General features: G+C 38.8%; 1 protein-coding gene across 5 annotated transcripts in view; it reads left to right on the top strand.

The window, feature by feature from the left end:
* The window catches only part of KCNMA1 (potassium calcium-activated channel subfamily M alpha 1), a 907067-nt gene that overhangs the window by 789088 nt on the left and 101492 nt on the right, over positions 1–16487 (top strand). For 4 of the 5 annotated variants that reach the window (XM_027858884.1, XM_027858875.1, XM_027858865.1 and 1 more), the window contains exons 19-20: positions 8702–8788; positions 13337–13430. In XM_027858884.1, the coding sequence (XP_027714685.1) occupies positions 8702–8788; positions 13337–13430 (181 nt within the window). The remainder of the gene's footprint in view (positions 1–8701; positions 8789–13336; positions 13431–16487) is intronic. The other variant, XM_027858893.1, reaches the window with a different exon arrangement.

Here is a 16487-nt window from a genome sequence, read left to right as displayed (position 1 = left end):
TGGACAGCTGTTATATCACTTTTTGAATTCTTGTATGATTATTTAACTTTTTATAGTTTTATGTTTTATCTTTCTCTCTCTAATTTATATGCTCTGAGTAGACAGGACCTACAGATCTCTGTATTCTGGTCAGAGTCCAGTACAATATCTTGCATTTGGTATATGTTCATCAGGTAGGTACTTCTTAACGGAAGCAGCTGAGTGATGCAATGGGGTAGCATCAGGAAAACCCAAGTTCAAATTTGGTCTTTAATACTCACTAGCTGTGTGACCCTGGGCAAGTCAAGTAACCACTTGGAACCTCGACTTCTTCATCTGCAAAATAATTCAATTCAATTCAATATATAAATTAAAAATAAGATAATTATAAAATAATAATAATACACCCCACCTCCCAGGTTATTGTGATGATCAAATGAGATAATATTTGTAAAGCACTTAGCACCGTACTAGGCACATAGTAGATATTATATAAATATTGGCTATCATCATCACCATCATTATTATTAGATAGACCTAAAATCAGAGGGATACCTGGGTAGTAATATTAAAACCACCAGCTCCTAGAATGGATCCTTAGGTATCCTCCTGATAGCCATCATATTTCTAAAGCAACAGAAAAGCTACACAGCAGTCATTCAACAAATATTTATTGAGTACCTACTGTATGCAATTTTCTCCAGGAACGATACAAAGAAACCAAAGAAGCAGTCTGGAGCTTATCAACACCAAAGATATTAACAGAGAATACTTATGATTCATAAGTAACAACTGAGTGATTCATTCAGTGAATGCTAAAGGCTGTTGGGTGGATGCTGTGGAAAGAGCTCTGGGCCTGGACTTAGGAAGAATGGTGTTTACTGGTTCTATGACCCTGGGCAAGCTACTTCACTGTTTTTCATTCTCAGTTTGCCCATCTGTAAAGTGGGGATGATAAAAACAGCACTTACCTCACAGGGTTGTGGTAAGGATCAAATGAAATAATATACAAAAATGAATTTTTATCATTATTATTATTGAAGAGAGAATCCTCTGGACTGGGGTAGTTAAGGAATGTTTCCAAAAAGAAACAGAACTTGAGCAATGTCAGAAGAATGGCTGTTGTTTGGATAGGCAGAGAGGATGAAGAAATCCATTCTTGACTGTGGTTAATAATGCCACCCTGAGACAACTCTGGGATCTGTAGTATGGCTGTTGTTTTTCCTACTCTCTCAATTCCCACATACTCATTGCCGTACACCATACCCTACCCCTATGCTGAAAAAAAAAATGATAGAAAGAAAAAAAAAGAAATCCTCATCTCTATTAAGGAAGACCAATTTCCTGTTATTTAGAGGGGACACTGGTGTTTTACCAGTTTTCCATCTGATTTTCATTTGGTTTTGCTCTAAACGGTCCCAGCTCTCACCAGTGGGGCCCAGCTTAAACTCTCCTCATCTTTTTTCTTTTTATCACACTTGGCAAAACCTAATTTTTTTGACCTGAGTGATACATTGGGGCCATATGGTATGTAGGAAAGGAGGTGATGGTCAGATTAGCCCAAATGAGTGTATATTTCTTAAACATTTCCTTTGACAGTCTGCTCTAAGAGAGTTATAATGGCTGGACAAATAACCAAGGAGTATTGTAAATTGGAGGGTAGCAGGGGAGGAAGAAGGAAATGGGGTTGATATTATGGAGAAAGACTGAGGGTCATAAAACCATGCCATTGGCTTAGAAAAATCCCAAATTAGATTCATCGCTTGTTTGGGATTATTTTTTTTTTCTTTTTTAGTGTAGAGAAGTACAGAGCTCAGAGGTGATCAACAACATGAATTGAATCCAGCTTCTTAAAGCAGTTTGCATCTGAGCATAGGTTGTTATAGAATAGACACAGGAATCCCAAAATTCAAGAATGTCTTTAGAAGGTGATTTGCTCTTAAGAAATGGGTTAAGTGTTATAGTTAATTTGATGTTGCTGTCTGGACCAATTCTCATATCTTCAGGTGAAGGGGGTTCAATATTTTCAAGTTCTCTGGCAATCTCCTCCTTAACCAGTCACATGGTATATGTCTAATAATTTCCAAAAGTCCACCCATTTTAACTTTATCTCAGTTTTAAAGGAAGTCTCAGTTTAAGCGTCTGGAATAACAATAACAATAATAATAGCTAGCATTTATGTAACACTTTAAGGTTTACAAAGTGCCTTACAAATATTACACCATTTGATCCTCACAACAACCCTGGGACATAGGGGTTATTATGATTCCCATTTTATAGTTGAGGGAAATGAGGCAGACAGAGGTTGAGTAACTTGTCCAGGGTCACACAGTTAGTAGGTATCTGAGGCCAGATTGTAACTCAGGTCTTCCTGACTCAGGTCCAGAGGTCTATCCGCTGTCCCACCTGCCCACTGTCTTTCCCATTCGCATGAGACTTGGTGGCAATTTCAAAGGTTCAAAACAGTAAAGAGTCAATGGACAAGGCTGTAGCAAGGAGATTCAGGATGGGAAACAGCAATAAAGAAAGGACAAGCATTATTAATTTTCAAAAAATAGTAATATCAGAAATGATTGCCTATGAAGTAGGCAAATAGGGTTGACAGCTTTTGGCAAATCATTTAGTTGATACTCAGTTGGGTTTCTGGGCCACCCACATAGTAGATAATCAAAAGGAAAAGACAACCCTGATTTTAAAAAAATGAACAAACTTGGGCAAACATCCTATTCAAAGTTCCATTGGCTTTGAAGATTTGGTTCAGGGCATGGAATACAGTAACTTCATGACCTCTTCTATAACAATTCATGCACACAGAGGATATCTATGCTCAAATCCCCAAGGCTGATAAAGATGTAACCTTGCAAATGCCCAGTGTATTCTCCCTGAACCTACCCTGCTCTCTCATTACCACTTTCTCCCCAAACCCTACCTAGAGTTTCTGACCATTCATATTTACAAATGAAAACCTTTTCTCACCAAGATGTCCTTTAATGATTCAGTTTCACAGTAGGTACCACTATTTTCTTCTCACTTTCTTCTTTACCCCTTAAAATCCAGTTTCCAACTCTTCTCTCCTCTGACACTGCCACCATTCTGGTACAGGTTTTTATCACGGCATGGTTGGTCTAGTTCAATAGCCTACTGGTGGGTCTGGCTGCCTCAAATCTTTCCTCAATCCAATCCATCCTCCATTTAGCCAATAAAGTGATTTTTTTAAAGTACAGGTTCAACCACGTCAGCACCCTACTCAGTAAACTCCAGGGCCTCCCCATGGACTCCAGGACCAAATACAAAATGCTCTTTTTGACATACAAAATCCGATTTACCTACCTCTCCAACCTTCTTACACTCTATTCCCTACCAAATACTCTTCAATCCAGTGGCATTGGCCTCCTGGTGTTCTAGGAAAAAGACCCTCCATCTCTCAGCTCAAGGCATTTTCTTTGGCTATTCCCCATATCTGGAATCTTCCCCAGCTTCCTTTAAGTCCCAGCTAAAACCACATATTCTACAGGAAGCCTTCCTCAGCCTCTTTTAATCCCATTGCCTTCCTTCTGTTAATCATTTCCTGTTTATCCTGTATATACTTCATTTGAATTTTTATCTGTTGTCTCCCCCATTAGATTGTCAGCATCTTGAGGGTAGGGACTTTTTTTTTGCCTCTTTTTTAATCTCCAGCGCTTAACACAGTGCCTGAAACATAGTAAGTACTTAATAAATGTTGTCTGGTTGATTGATTTTAGGATATGTTTGCTATGTTCAAGGCTTTGATCATACAAAGATTAAAAAAAAAACACCACAGTTCTCACTTTAAGAAGCTTGCAATCTAATGGGGAGGGAATATAATGTAGGAAGGAAGAAAGGAAGGCAGGAAGGAAGAAAGGAAGGAAGAAAAGAAGGAAGGAAGGAAAGGAGGGGAGTAGAAAGAAAGGAAAAAGGAAGAAGAGAAAGAAAGAAAGAAAAAAGAAAGGGAGGATAAAAGGAAGAAAGGAAGGGAGGGAGGGAAGGATTTATTGAATGAGCCAGGAATTGTTTTAAACACTTTACCCAAATTATCTCATTGATCCTCATAACAACTCCAAGAGGTAGGTAAATGATCCCCATTTTATAGTTCAGGTAACTGAGGCAGACAGAGGCTAAATGACTTTCCCAGGGTTACACCGCAAAGAAGCATATGAGGCTGGATTGAAACTCAGATCTTCTCAGTCTAGGTTCAGCACTCTGTCAACTGTGTCACCTAGCTGCTTGATAGGGACCAAAAAGATGCAGGAAAAAATATTCTTGGGAAAATGGAGAAAGAAATGATCCCTTTCAGCTTGGGGTAGAGGGGGTGGGGCAGGTAGAAGACTTCATATATGCTCCCCCATCCAGTGACTGATAGATGCCTCTTGTTTTGTTTTTTAATTGTATCAATCAGTCAATTGGGGAACTTGCACGTGATATGTGTACATACAGGCACACATCTGTGTGTTTATATACATGTATATAATTGTATATGTGTGTTTATATAAAGTATACATGTATATATATATGTATATGTACTTATATTTGTGTGTATGTATGTATATGTATGTGGTGGTGGACCCATGATTTTATCGATTTAGAGATCTTCCAATGTGGAAACTTACTCTACTGTCACAGATTGGCAACTTATTTGTAATTTATAACCCTGGAGAATTGACTGGGGCAACTACATATACACTTACACACAGAAATATATAAGGCATAAACATCTCACGTAAGTTCTTAACAACAGTGTGATGGAGGACAGAACTAAAATTTAGCCTATGTAAATCTATTATGCTATCTGATTTTTTTCCCCCTTTATGAAGCTCTTATGTTTTGGGTGAATGTGATTTGCCTCATAGTGTATTCAAACTCATTTGACAATCAGCCATATTGTTAGAGTTCCTTATGTGTAATTACATGAAAATATTTTTCAACAAATAGAGGTCATTTTGTATTACATGCCTATGTAGAAAATGATAATCTTTCCATTCACAGTGACCGTTTCTGATGTACCCTTCAGTTTAAAAAAACAATAATAAGCTTTCATCTATCAGGCATCATTGCCTTGTAGTATGCAGTCAATGATTTCATTACATGTATTGTAGGAATGGAGGGGAAATCAAGTGATAATTATAAATTCATAAATACATAATTCATAAGCAAAATGATTTTTAAAGAGATGAATATAGAATTATATGTTTCTTAGAGAAAATAACAGAGATGTTCTGATTAAGCCCATATCCTGGCATATGTTAAATTCCAACCAAACTGATGAGGTACATTTTCTTTTCTGAAACCACCTTTGATAAGAAATACATTACAAACTCATCAGTTTGGTTTCCTGTTAACAAAGAGACAGCAGCCGTCTGGATCATTCTGGATCCGCAGTGAAACTGCCACACCATGTATCCTCCAACTAAAGCTGTGTACGTCTGACAAGGGGCAGATGAATCCACGAGTTATTGTGCAGGGGCTTAAATCTATACGGCAGCTGACAGTTGAAATAATCATCTATGTATCGCTCTGAGCAAGCTGGGGAAAGGTTGAAGCTGTATATTTTCAACATATCGAGTCTAATGGCTAATCTGTTGTCTTGTACAGGGTGCTGGGTGGACATGTACCAAATGCTGACAGTTCTGAGGAATTGCTTCTGGTAGATATTGTTTACCTGAGTCTTGGAGTGTTGGGTAGTCAAACAACCAGCTTAGGTGGCACAAAAAAAATCCATCTTTGCTCAGATACCAAGACCCAAAGGATCTATCAGCACCAGAAGCAGAGGGATTGTTAGCATTGGGTAATAACGCCAGGTCAGAAGAGACTCTACCCAGTCATCTGGCCTCCTTAACTTTTATTCTCTGACTTCAAATGTTTCTCCACTGGAGACAGGAGAACATTCTCCTTGAGGATAAGTGGAAATAGATGAAGGAGTTATGGGTGGCTGGCACAGATGAGGTAAAGAGAAAAAGGGAAGAGCTATGACTGTTGGAAATGGGGCCAAAAATGTTTCATCTCACTCCTTGAACAATCAGTCTTTGAAGAACTTCTTAGAGACTATCAGTCTCTCCAGAGTTAGAAGGAGAAATGTACATGGAGAAGGCAGAAGACCGGTCAGAGGCAGAGAGGGATTAAAGGGAAGTCAAACATATGTGATCACAAAGGATCCATCTTGATGGTCTCTAAACATATATATTTTTAAGTCTCTTTCCAATTCCCTTTTTCTTTCTTACTCCTCAGGGATTGGTGGAGTCATAGACATTCTAAAGGTACTCCTTTCCCCCTTGTATTTATCCTTTGAAATGAATTAAATTCTCTCAATCTTTGGCCCAAGAATGAAAGGCACAGCAACACTTGTGTGAGGCATCTCTTTGAAAACACAGTATCTTGCACATTAACAGATACTTAATAAATATTTGTTAATTGATTGATTGAAAGTGAATTTCATGACAGGGAAGAAAAACCTCTAATGTTCCAATGGTAGACTGGCCCTACAAAGAAGGATGTGGGAAACACATTCTACAAATGAGTTGTTCTCTAAATTGGTGTGACAGTTATCTAGGTTAATTTGATTGGATCAAATGGCAAATTTATATCAATCTTGAAACTACAGATATGAGATTCCAGTTGGATTTTAGTCACTTATTTTTTTTTTTTACCAGGATGCAGAATGTGAGGATTATAGTAAGGAACTTCATCAACTATAACAACAATAACAAATCAACCCATATTCATCCTACAGCATTCTATAGTCCAAATAGCCTTCCCATGGAGGGCGTTGTATTCTAGGCTGAATGGATTTCTGATCATATATTTCTGATTTTTTTTTCTTCCTCCTGCATAGTAACTGGATTCTTTAATTATTTTGTGTTTTTGGATTCAAACTTATAAAATTTCAGTCACCTAGTGAGAAGAAAAAAAAAAGCCACTAATACGCTCTATTGAAAGGACTAGAATTTAAGAATAGCTTGAAGAACCAAGCTGTATTAATTGATATAGTGCATTTGCACACACTAGAGACAGTGGGATGAGCATTTTTATTTCAAAGTAAAATTCTAACACCATCCTGTCTTTTTAATTTAAAGTACATTTATATAGATATGAGAAATTATAGTAATTTTTAAACTTAAAAATTATTTTAACATTCTTGAGTCAGTTGACTCACCTGGTCCTTTATAACTTATTGATCCTTGTAGTTCTTTTCTCTACTCTCATATATTTTATAAAATCTGGAAATTGAAAATACCCAACAAGTTTCCCCTCCTCAGCCAGCACATCCTATTCCCTCCACGTCCGTAGTGGACACTGCTGTCCACCTTGTATAGTGGAGAGGTACCGTGATATAAGGGGGAGAGTGCTAGAACCTGGGTTGGAATAAGTTACTTTACTTATCTTGACCTCAGTTTCTTCCTCTGTGAATTGAGGGTATTGGATTGGATGGTCCCTAAGTTCTCTTCTGGGTCCAGATATATGGTTCTGTGATCCTAGTCTGGCATGTTCCTGAAATCTCAAAGACTGACATTTGTCAACGGCATTTCCTCTTACATTTCTCATTCCAGCAGTAGGATTCTTTCCAGTATCACCTAGGTTTGCCAAACTATCGCTTCTGTCTTTCTCAGATTACATCTTGCCTTTCTTCTTGGGGCCCATTATGATATTTCAAAAAGAGCCTAGAGCCATTCAGTGAGGGCCTTTTCTGGGATGTTAACAAAGCTGGCCTCCTTCTGAAACCTCCTGGCACACTCTATGGCAGAGGAGAGACATCAAACTGGTCAACAGAGAGAGATAAGCACCTTGTTGAATTCCGGCCCCACTGGGCCTCAGCCCCTTAACTGTAAATGTCACGGATCCATTGATTTCACAGATAGATGTGTTATTTCTGTAAGAGAATTTCTCTTGAATAGCTAATAACATACCCATAGGCAAAGATGATGTTATTGATCTACTCCTAGTCAGATGCACTGGGTCAGTTCTTTGAGTTTGGTTCTTTATAGAATAGCTACCCACTTTTTCCTTACCCAGATGCTCCTAAAATTCTGAGATTAGATGGCCAGAATTTTGAGGGAAAATTGTTTGGTTATGAATGTGAATCCTCTCTTTGCTTACGTGTTATCTCATTAAAACATGTTCTTAAGATCTTAAAATACGCTCATGTTCTATTGATATTTGCTGTCACCACCACCCTGTTGGAGGCATCTTGACCATCCCTCTTATTTGTCTCCAGAACAATAGGTACAAGCCATCTTCTGCAGGTTAGGCAGCTATATCAAGACAAAGGCTCCACTATCAGACCTTCTCAAAAAGTAAAAGCTTCATATGGGCTGATGACCTAGAATTTGATAATAATTTCCTGTAACTGTAATTTTTAACAGGGCTTAAAAGACAAAGAATCTTCTCCTATGGAAATGTGTGTGCATATGTGTGTATGTGTGCATGTACACTGATGGTGAGGGCAGATATGTGTATTTTGGGGGGCAACTCTTCCTTGAAGATGATCATCTTGGTGAATAAATCATTCCACAGATGTTTCCAACGCCAACATCAGTAACCACCACAACAAAATACTTTCCAGGAAGGTGTTAGAAGGAAAAATCTGCAATTCTCCAGTTTTAATTCAAAGCTCTGATTCTACTTCATGTTACAGTTGGTTTGAAACATTTTAAACAATAGCAACAAATGAGAAACATTAATTTCCTTTCTTTTCCTTATTGTTTGGCAGTTAAGGATGAAGCCAAATCACGTTACCCCAAACGCGCATTTGAGCTCCAGAACGCAACTTCAAAATCACATCTTGTGGCCAAGCCAGGTGAAGGAGTACCAGAACCTGTCCCCAATCTTAATTAACAGTAAAGGGAGTCTATTTCACCCAGCACCTCTCTCTATTACCCTGTTATCTTCTGAGTGCAGTTGAGCAAGAGAAATCTACCTCCTATCCACTGTAGCATGCATTCAGCTTGCCTGTAAAATACTGATACCATCCCCCGGTACTGGGGCTAGCCCACGGTTGTCATAGCTGCTCCCTCTTGCTAGATGCCTAGACAATCAAAGCACTTTGCATGACTTTTACTCTGAGTGTTTTCAGTGTGAAAATGACATTACTAATGACCTGTTAAGTGCTTGCAGATGTGGGTTGCTCCAGATGTGGTGATTAATAATGTAATGGAGATAGCTAGTCAACTAATGTTTATGGGTGGTTTGCGTTTTATCATCTTCTGGGTTTTATTTCCTTTGAATCCTTTCTACTTCCAGCCAGCAGGACATAACCTGCCCCTTTGGTCACCAGGCCACCATCTTCCTCCCTCTTCTCAGGAAAAAGGGGAGTAAGAGTGGGGAGTGTCTCCCAGGCTGGAGCTCAGTTTAGGGTTCACCACACACTGACATTTGGGTTTTGCTGAAACTCTGAAAGTTTTGACAGATGCCCTAGCTGCTTCCAAGGGCTCATAAAGAGGGCTTGGTAAGCTGTGACAAGAGCAAGTATTTGTTAGCCTGGCTAAGGACAGAAAATGAAACAGATTTCCACAAAAATCTAGCTTTAAAAAATAATAATAAAAAATCTTTTTGAAATAAGCCAAGATTTCTGGCCAATGTTTCTGGAAGACATTGCCTTTCTCTTGCTTGAAAGGAGAATGCCGATGAAAAGTCAAGCAAAATGTTGTTACAGATGTTCAGCTCTGCATTAAGGCAGTTAGAATTACCACCACATCTTAAATCAATTCACAGAATGTTGTCTGGAGGTTATGTCATTGAAATAATGAATCCTCTTTACTCAAGTATAAGCAAACATGTTAAAACATCATTGTAACTTTAAATTAAACTCCAGTGTAAACCAGAGGATCTGAAGCCTCATTAGACTTGCCTGACATTTTTCGGGTAACGAGTCTTCTCCAACTGTAAAACTGTTAGATTCGGTGCCTATTAGACAAGCGAGCTCTGGGATGTTACAACAACGCATTAAGTGTTATACTTAGAGATGTGCAAAAACAAGCTCTTGAATTTTATGAGGACTTGGAGGCTGGATGGAGTTCAGGCCCTATAAAAATTCCAGGTTGGATTCCTGAACTTGTTTGCAAATTCAAGAAACTGGGAAAAAGCAGCCTTGCTTAATATGACTGCCTCTGAATATGGTTCCCAAAGTGTGAAGGTGAGTGCAAACAGTTAGAAACAGGGGCATATGATAATTAGCCAAAACAGCAGGTTAAATATGGGGCCTCTAAAGTTGGGCTGTCTTACTATAGTAGCCCATTATTTGAATCCATTTGTCTTTCAAGAGAGTAAGTAAATTTAAGACTCCTTTTTAATTCAATTTTTATTCTTCTCATGTAGACACAAGAGCCATGAAATGAAAATTATATTTTATAGCTTAACTAAAAGTTTTCCTAGATCCACTTTCTTTAAATATGCAGGAAATTGATAGAATCCATATAAAGGATAATAATTAAATATGGTTTATATCCTACTTACGAAGAAGAAGTTATCGCTGCTTCTCTTGTGGGATCCAAGCCATATGTAATGGTCTTCATTACACAGTGTCCATATATTTAAGCTGGAGACATTTCCCCTCTTCTCTTCGGGGAACAAATCTAAATTTCCAGGCTGTGAGTGCCGAAGGAAACCTTTGAACACAAGTTTCATTTAAGAGAACAAATCCCAGTTTAAATGCAATATGATTATGATGGATGATCTTTCCTAGTTGCAATGAAAATAAATGGTTCCCTTGCTTAGAGTGAAGCTCAGCTTTACCACCAAAATGAGGTGTCTCTCCGGATCTGGGTAACAGGTATTAACTTGTGAGCCTGGTAGCTGAAAAGTACTGCAGGTAAATACAGAGAGTGACAAGGTAAAATGTGATGGGCACTTAAGGAGAAAGGGAGATTATTTATTGTCGACACAATGCAAAGGGGAAAACCAGAATCAAACAATAGAAACAAAAAGGAATGGCAAGAATGATGGCAGCTAGTATGAGTCTTAACTAATAAAGACTCTAGAATTGTCCCAAATAGTTGTAACATCTGGTAGCCTTGGAAAAAGCTAATGGTGCTAGACCATGTTAGATGAAAGGCCTGCCTTGGACTGACCCTTAACATCTGAAAACAGAAAACATAAGTCATTCTAACCAGGAGAAAATAATAGCAGCAGCAGCAGCAGCAGCAAATAACAACATTCATTCCGCCCCACCTCTCTTTTTGTTTTTTGTTTTAATTTTTGCTCTTAGCATTCCGCACAGCTCATTTAAAATGCCTTGGATACCCAGGGAATCACAGCAACTGGTCCATAGTATAAATCAGACCTTGCATGTGTGTAGACATAGGGTTTTCCTTCCACCAATGAAACAGATTGAAACATGAACACATTCACACACACATACAAACTCACACTCTTACTACATGCCTTTCATATTACTAACTCAGATTCACATTCTCTCATCCTTTAAAGGGAAGATTAATTCAGGTCAAGCTCCAAGTTCCTATTTACTTGCTCAGAGATGCATATCAACTGGAAGTGATTTTTTCAATACCATTTATATAGCTTGTATTTATTTCCTTTAATCTTCTAAATGTGTTTAGTCTCTGTGTGATTTGCTCTGGATACCCATTTCTGATAAGAGATATGTTATGAGCATCTTAGTTCCTGCTTGAAACACTATGTGATTGATTGGGTTGGACAAAGCATTTTTCAATCGAAGTGGGGATGGTCCTGAGCAGAAGAAAAGAGAGTGTGATAGGTTGGTTTGCATGGATTGGCATGGTTCTCCTCCCCTTCTCTGTTACTACCATCTTTGTTTTGCAAATCTTGCCACTGTCCTGCTTCTCTCTCTTGGGCTTGTGAATCCTTGGAATTACAGAGATAGACAAGCAGAAGAAGGGGGCATATGCAAAATGCCATAAATTAGAGCTGAAGAGGAAATGGATTATTTAATTTATTTTGGAGAAATATATTATTCTTTTATTATAAGCCCAATTTCATGAGTTTTGTTTTATTTTTAGAGGTGATGAAATGCATGTTCAGATACAATTTTTTTCTTCCTGGATGCTCCTATGTAGCTGAGGTGTTTGGTTGTTTGTTTGTTTGTTTGTTTTTTTTTTTTAGATTTGCACCCAAGTAATCTGCATTAAACTTCTTTTAACATTATTACTATTATTCTCTTTCTTCTTAGCTTTAAGGTAACCACCACGTGCTATCAGCTTCAATTTTATTTCCTCCTCCTCTGTGTTGCAGCCAACTATAGGAATTCAAGCTTTCTCTTTTTCATTCTTGACATTACAGCTTTAGTCTGAATTGTGAGGGTGGGAAGAGGAAAACTAGGATTTTACAGCCAATGTCCCTTGGTGATGGACATGGTATATGTCTACTAATTACCAATCAAATACCTAGCCTGGAAAGAAGCATGATGAATGCTAATACCACCACAAAGCTTATTAGAGTATGGCTTGGCTTGGGGCAAAAGCAACAAAGTATGCCGTGGTGTTTCTAAGTTATATTGTACACTGCTTAGCAACCTACATCCTTTAATTTTTCTCAGTTAGAAAATGGCCTTTGTTTGATTTTGATTCACATAGCCCCCACTGAAAGCACAAGGAGCTCAGTCAATGGGTACCTTCTGTTATACAGTGGTCACTCTCACGCATCTCTCCAACTCTTATTTCAGTTATTTCATCACAGTCTGTTAGGATGAGATCTGTTCTCTCCAAGCCCCATGCCCACTCTTGCCCTTTTGGAAGGGTTGAGTGCCAGGAGAGGGAGTTGTGCTGGAGATGTAGGCACAATCAAATGCCAGTGTTTGCAATCCTTACTGATTAAAACGTTGATTTATTAAGGCTTTCAATCCTGACTGCTGCTCAAACACTATTGTCTGGCATGGGAGAAGTGAGAACCACTTGAGCTGGTTCATGAGAAGGAATAAGCTGGCAGCTGTTATGTTGGTATTTCAAATATAACTTTATCTTGTTAGGTTTAGAGGGACACTTATTCTGTCATCCACTAGCACCAAGGGTTAACCAAAATTAACTCCCAGAATACCGATTACTGGTGCCACCTTCTTGTTTATGTGTGCAGACCATTTTTAGGATTCATTTTTCTTTTGGTAAGGGTTATTTCCAAACTACTTTTGTTAACTTGAACTGCTATGCTTAAAAATCCTGTTATTTGAGAGGATTTTTTTTTCTTTTTTTTCCTCCCTCTTCCCTTTCCTTCCTTAGCTAGTCTCTTTGACTAACATATATGGTATTTTGTTTTTGAGTCCAAAAAGAGAACAGTGAATGACTGAGCCTTGAGTGAGTGTCCTTTGATATCTTGCCTATATTTCACTGTCTGCCCTCAAACTGTTCATAATCTCATGAGTTGCCTGTATTTCCAGTTGAAGATGAACAGCCATCGACGCTGTCACCCAAAAAAAAACAGCGGAATGGAGGCATGAGGAACTCGCCCAACTCTTCTCCTAAGCTGATGAGGTAAGGAATGGGGAGGGGGACGGCGGGCTGTTCTCTCTCCAGCTTACTTCTCTCTCTCCTCCCTCAAGAGTCTTCCCTCCCCTCAAAAAATGGGGTTGGGGGATAGAGATCATTAGATGGCTTCTTAAAGGCTGAAGTATTTATTCTGTCAGCTTGTCAGCAGTTAATGATAGAGCTGAAAAAAAATTCTGTCATGAAAAACAGTTTGAAAAGCTGTTTGAAAAATACATAGGCTTTAAAGTCTTAGCTGTCACCCTGTCCTGTCTGTGTGTTGTTCTTAAACAGCCCTGGCACTAATGATAGCACGAACCAATCAGAGGAAATCGCGGGGTTACTTTGCCTCTGGCACTTCTCCTTCTGCTGGAGTCCCTCCGAGGACTGTTTTCTGTACTTAAGGCCATATGTGAGATGTATCATCACAATCAAAAATGAACCTGAATATTACCTTCCTTTTATCCTGTCGATTGAAATCAAATTTCCATTAATTGATTTTGACTGATAAAAAAGTCTAATAATCTGTGTACTTGCCAAAGCAAAGTTCAAAACTAATCTGGCTTCACTCAGGCTAAAAGCAATATTAATTATGAAATACAGGGGGATTTTTTAGATGAGAGCATCCATTAGGAGTTAAGGGTGAAACTATATTTAAACCAAATCTCCATTTTCCTCTTCTTAGACTCTCTGCTTTTCAATCCTTAACCTAGCTTTGCAACTTTCTACCTCCTCCTTCTCTCCTGCCTAACCCAGGAGTTTATTTCCCCCAGCACTCAATGGTAACCATAAAGAACCATCTAGTACATCCCTTTGTCATCATTTCAATGGAGCCATCTGATGTCGATGGGAATCTATACTGTTGTTTCTCAGACTCTAGAGGAGATGATCCCATACTTTCCCTGCCAGGCTTCAAACTATAAACTTCCCACTAACCAGACCCACTCTCTGGGTACCAATTACCATGGTCCTGGAGTGATTTGCTGATCTATGGAGCTCTCTATAAATGGCTTTCATTATCACAATGAAACATAATCAGTCTTCTAGGTTTGTTTGTTTGTTTTTTTTTTTTCTTGCATCCATCCACCACTTCCCTCCCTTTGATTATCGACATAGATGAATAATTATTTTCTTCTTCAGACACTCCTTATATTGCCACTTTCAGCGGGCATCTATTCCTGCCTTCAGGGTCTATACTTATAGGTCCTTATCAAGGGTACACTTTCAAGATTACATGTAATATTAATTTTATAAATTACATATTGGCAGCTAGGTAGTACCCTAGTTCATAGAGTACTGGACCTGGAGTCAGGAAGACCTGAGTTCAAATCCAGCTTCAGACATTTACCAGTTGTTTGACCCTGTACAAGTCACTTAACTTCTGCTGCCTCAGTGTCTTCATCTGTAAAATGGGGAGGGGGGAACCTACCTCCCAGGGTTGTTGTAAATAAAAAAGGAGAGAATATTTCTAAAGCAACTTAAAGCACTATATAAATAAACACTAGCTATCATCATCATTTTTATATATGTAAGTATGTATCTGTGTATGTATATATACTTGAGATACTGATTATTTAAGTATATTAATGTATATGTACACATTCATATTTGCCTCTATCGAGGCCAAAACAATCAAACAGATAGGTAGAGATATAAGAGAAAGGTTCGTCCATCCAGCTGTAGCCTTTATTCCCCTCCCATTGACCATTGATTCTAGTTAAATGTTTTGTTAAAAGTTCTCTACCTTCCTGTTAGCTCAGGCTTGCTTGGATGACACTGATTTAAATGCTTGTTTACAGTTTATGAGAAGGAATAAAATGAACCAACTGCCAAGCTTCTCATTTTTATGATGCCAGTTGTCACGCTAGCATTCATCTCCAATTTACTCACCTTTGGGTAATCTCCTTATCCTGCACTAATAGTTTTATCCATTGGAGGTTGGAGGAGGGAGTGGTGGAGAACAGAGGGAGGACAGGCGCCCTCCTTCACCTCAATTGGGAGGCACAAATAAATAAATAAATGCATACATAAATAAATAGAAATCTGCAAATTCTGAAACCTTTAGAGCCAAATTCCCTGTCCCTGTTTGCTATGTAAAGTATGGCTCATTGCTTTGATCTTGAGTAATAATAATTCTGGGGAGTTATACTGTTTTCATATGCTTCAAAGCTGTGTCAAAGTTTTGCTGCTTAAGGGTGCTTCTTTATTCTGCTGGCTCTTGGGTACTGAGATGACAGGTCCTCTGTAAGAGGTGCAGGCTTTTTCAAGTCATAGCCTTCAGCAAAACATCAAATTACCAAATCCAGGGTAACACACTTCTACACAAATGCCTTTCCTGTAGATATATTATACTATATATATTAAATACTTTAGTGTTACACGGTACATTTTATGTGCGATGGAAAGTGATGGTTTGAGGTAGCCTTGGGGGGGACTTTCTTTTCCACAAGCAGAAAAAGCTAGTGTATACCATATCAAGTATGGTTTTTACAGGACTTTCTGCCCGAAGGCCTTTGTAAATAAGTAATGATCAACAGATTGGCTGTGGGTTTTTGAAAAGCATGCCTATGTCAGTTTGCATGATGGAGGAATATTTTCAAAGTGGATCCCGCTTTCATTGCCTGCTGAAGAGGGACTGAGGGAGAGTCAACATCCCAGGCTTGGGTTGTCTGCTCCCTAGCACATCGGAATTGTTAAACATGGGTCAGGAATCGAGCAGAGAACTCGCTCAGCTTCAGAGCCCTGATGTTTCGTGGTGGTGCTTTTGTCCAGCTGCCCCTCCTGCTGAGTGTCTCTGGCAGCACCTGCCATCTTTCCCTGCCTCATAGATGAGCTGAGCAAACCCATGGTCACATAGAAAGCCTTTCTCCAAACCACATGGAGATGACTTGGGAGCAGTGCATCTTGGTGTGGTGGATAGGGCACTGGATTTGGAATCAGGAAGACTTGGGTTCAAATCTTGCCTCCTTTACTTACTAGCTTTCTCACCCTTGATCGGTCACTTAAGCTCTAGGTGCCTCAGTTTCCTTGTCTGAAAAAATGAGAGCATTGGATTTACTAGCTTCT

Source organism: Vombatus ursinus, unplaced genomic scaffold, assembly GCF_900497805.2.
Source record: "Vombatus ursinus unplaced genomic scaffold, bare-nosed wombat genome assembly UNPS02000749.1, whole genome shotgun sequence".
Taxonomy (NCBI): domain Eukaryota; kingdom Metazoa; phylum Chordata; class Mammalia; order Diprotodontia; family Vombatidae; genus Vombatus; species Vombatus ursinus.
This window is presented reverse-complemented; position numbering and strand designations above follow the sequence as displayed.